The 3,296-nt window shown below is 52.5% G+C and overlaps 1 protein-coding gene across 1 annotated transcript; it reads left to right on the top strand.

The window, feature by feature from the left end:
* The first annotated feature begins 563 nt into the window (after window positions 1–563).
* Window positions 564–2,150, top strand: HOXC4 (homeobox C4). Its single transcript, XM_051775029.1, is given in 3 exon segments — window positions 564–585; window positions 588–1,106; window positions 1,798–2,150. Coding segments are annotated over 3 exon segments (894 nt in total).
* The last annotated feature ends 1,146 nt before the right edge of the window (window positions 2,151–3,296 follow it).

Raw genomic sequence — 3,296 nt, forward strand, 5'->3', positions numbered from 1 at the left:
CCCCCCTCCGGGCTGGGGGGGCTGGGCTGCGGGAAAGGGGGGGGATGAACCCCCTGAGGGGGGGTCCCCAACCTGCCCCCGCCCCCTCCCCAGCCTTGAGGGGCGGGGAAGGGGAAATGGGGGGGTTGATTTGGGGAGGGGGGGGGTTGAGGGGTCAGTGGGGCCGGACACCCCCACCCCAAGGCCGGGGGGGGGCTCGTTCTCCCCAGCTCGGCTGGCGAGGGGAGGGGTTCCTGCTGCCCCCCGACCCCCCAACCCCCCCGCTGCCCCTCCCCCTCCGCCCTCCCCCTCCCCCCACCCCAGAGGGGGGGGTCCCCCATTGTGTGCGTGCCTGTCCCCCCCCCCTCTTTCCAGCAGCCCCCCGGGGGGGCGATTCCCCCCCACCACCCCCCACCCACCCCCTCCTCTCTCCGGGAGCGCGCCTTCCCCGCGCCCCCGCGCCCACATTTCTCTCTCCCCATCCCCCCCCCATGCCCCCCCCCGCAATTTGGGTACATTTTGCAGAGCTTTTGGTTCCTTATCCGGGGACTGGGCTGGCCCGTGTGATTGGCCGCGGATGTCACATGGTGAAAGTAACTTTACGGGGTCGCAGCTAGTAGGAGGGCTTTATGGAGCAGAAAAACGACAAAGCGAGAAAAATTATTTTCCACTCCAGAAATTAATGATCATGAGCTCTTATTTGATGGACTCTAACTACATCGATCCGAAATTTCCTCCATGCGAGGAATATTCGCAAAATAATTACATCCCAGACCACAGTCCGGAATATTATAGCCGGACCAGGGAGTCCAGCTACCAGCATCACCACCCGGAGCTGTACCCCGTGCCACGACCCTCCTTCCCCGACCGCCCGTTCAGCTGCGGGGGGCTCCCGGCTCCCGGCAACCCGGCCGCGCTCCAAAGGGGACACGGGCAAACTCCAGGAGGCCAACACCTCTCAGAGAAAGCACAGCAGCTCTGCGAGCAGGCTGCTCTATCCACCTCCTCCACCACTCCTTCCCCAGCCCCTCCAGCCTGCAACCAGCCAAACCCCGACCATCCCACCAGCACAGCTTCCAAACAGCCCATAGTCTATCCCTGGATGAAAAAAATCCACGTCAGTACTGGTATGCAACTTTTATTTTCCTCTCCTGTCTCTCCGCTCTCTTATTTTCACACCATGCTCGCTCCCCTCTCGCCTCTCGCTCCCTCTCTCTCTCTCGCTCTCTCTCTCTCTCTTTTTTTTTATTTCCTTCCCTTCCATGAGAGCCTTTGGGTTAGCACAATTGAACTGGATTTACGACTCCGAATGGGTAATTACACCCACCATAAATTTTATAGCCGAGCTACTGTGGGCAGCCGTAGCCATGTGGCTCGGGCTGTTATGTATGTGTGAAACTCCGAAAGCTTTGTGAGGGGTGCATAAATAATTCAGTCTTTTGAGCCAGGGAAACCCCTTCCTATTAGAATAGAAACTCTTGAGCTGCCCAAAGTTCTTTATTACCTATTTAGCCTATTACTTTTTTTTTTTTTTTTTTTTCTTCTCCCCCGGCTCCTCCAGTCGCCTCTCCCGACCCTCTCTCCATCCACGCTGATTTTCCTTGTGTGTTTTTTCTTTCTTTTTTTTTTTTTTAAATTTTATTTTTGGTGCCTTTGATTTTTTTGGTTCGTTTGTCTTTTTTTTTTTTTTTTTTCTCCTTTCCTTTCCTTTTTTTTTTTTTTAAATTTGATTTTTTTTGGATTTTTTTTTGTTCCGTTCCGTTCCGTTCTTTTTTTTTTTTTTTTTTTTTTTTTGTTTTTCCTTCCCCTCCTTTCCAGTGAATCCCAATTACAATGGAGGCGAACCCAAGCGATCCCGGACAGCCTACACCAGGCAGCAGGTTTTGGAGCTGGAGAAGGAGTTTCACTATAACAGGTACCTGACCCGGCGGCGCCGCATCGAGATCGCGCACTCGCTTTGCCTCTCGGAGCGACAGATCAAAATCTGGTTTCAGAACAGGAGGATGAAATGGAAAAAAGACCACAGGCTGCCCAACACCAAGGTGCGGGCAGCGGCCGCCGTGCCCAGCGCGCCCACCGCCCCCGCGGCCCCGGCCAGCTCGGCCGCGGGCGAGGAGCTGCCCCCGGTGACCACCCCGGCCCCGCGCTCCGAGGATATCACCAGGTTATAAAACCCCCCCGGCCCCGCGCTCCAGGGACTCGGCTTTATTTATAGAATCTAATATATATAGATATATATATATTTTGGTTCTTTGCCCCCCCTTCCCCCCCCTTCCCCTCCCTTCTTCCTCCCTCTCGTAGCTTGTTTTTTTTTTTAATTCTAATAATTATTATTATTATTATTATTTTTCCTCCTCCCCCCGTGAGTATATATTAAAAAAAAAACCAAAAACAAAACCAAGCGACGGCCCTTTAGATGCATGTCAGATAGCATGAGGCCAGGTGTCTGCACCTGCAGGGTGGGTTTTTTTTCTTTTTAACGCCCTTTCAGGGGGTTTATTTATTTTTAAAAGCCGGAGGTGGGGAGGGGGGGATGGGGAGGGAGGGCAGGGCGGGGGGGGGGAGGAAGAGGGAGATGTTCTCTCGGGCGAATTTCGTGGAGAAACGCTGCTAATCTTGACGGCAGAAAACGAGCAAATAACGACAATAAAATAACAAAAAAAAGGCGAATATAGGGGTTTTTTTTCCCCCCTCTCCGCGTTGCAAACGCACGACGAGTGTGGGAGCCCCGAAGTTCTTTTGTAGCGGCGTGGAGAGGGGGGAAAACAAACCTTAAAAATCAGGATTGGGGGGGGAGGAAGACAAACAAAAAGCAGCTACGAAAGGGCACACGGGGGGTGGACGAGTCTGTGCCGAGGAACCGAGAAGGGAAAGGGGAGCGAGAGAGAGACAGAGAGACCTATTTAAAAATTAAATAAGAAAAAAAAGGCGGCAGAAGGTTTCCAAAAGTCCGTAGTTTAGGGTTTTTTGTCGTGGTTATTTGTGTTCTTGGACTGATTTTTTCCCCCCCATGCTCTCGTTGTAAACTTGCAATAAAGAGTTTTAGTGTGTCTGTGACGGTCCCAGTGTTCAATAAACCGGTCAGTGTGAATTAGTTTTACTTTTACGTCTGGTGCCTTATTTTATCCTCCCTCCCCCCCCCCCCCCCCCTCCACCCCTTCTCTCCCTCCCAGCCCGCCCAAAATTAATAGTAATAATAATAATAATAATAATGATAATACTAATAATCAGGGTAAGAAAACGCTGGGACAATGTGCAGCGGGAACCATGTGCGCCAGCTGCTGCTTAAGTTCAGTTTAAGCCAAGCTTAAGGAGAA

The sequence above is a fragment of the Manacus candei genome, unplaced genomic scaffold (assembly GCF_025592945.1).
Source record: "Manacus candei isolate 608988 ecotype Guabito, Panama unplaced genomic scaffold, ASM2559294v1 h1tg000244l, whole genome shotgun sequence".
Lineage (NCBI taxonomy): Eukaryota > Metazoa > Chordata > Aves > Passeriformes > Pipridae > Manacus > Manacus candei.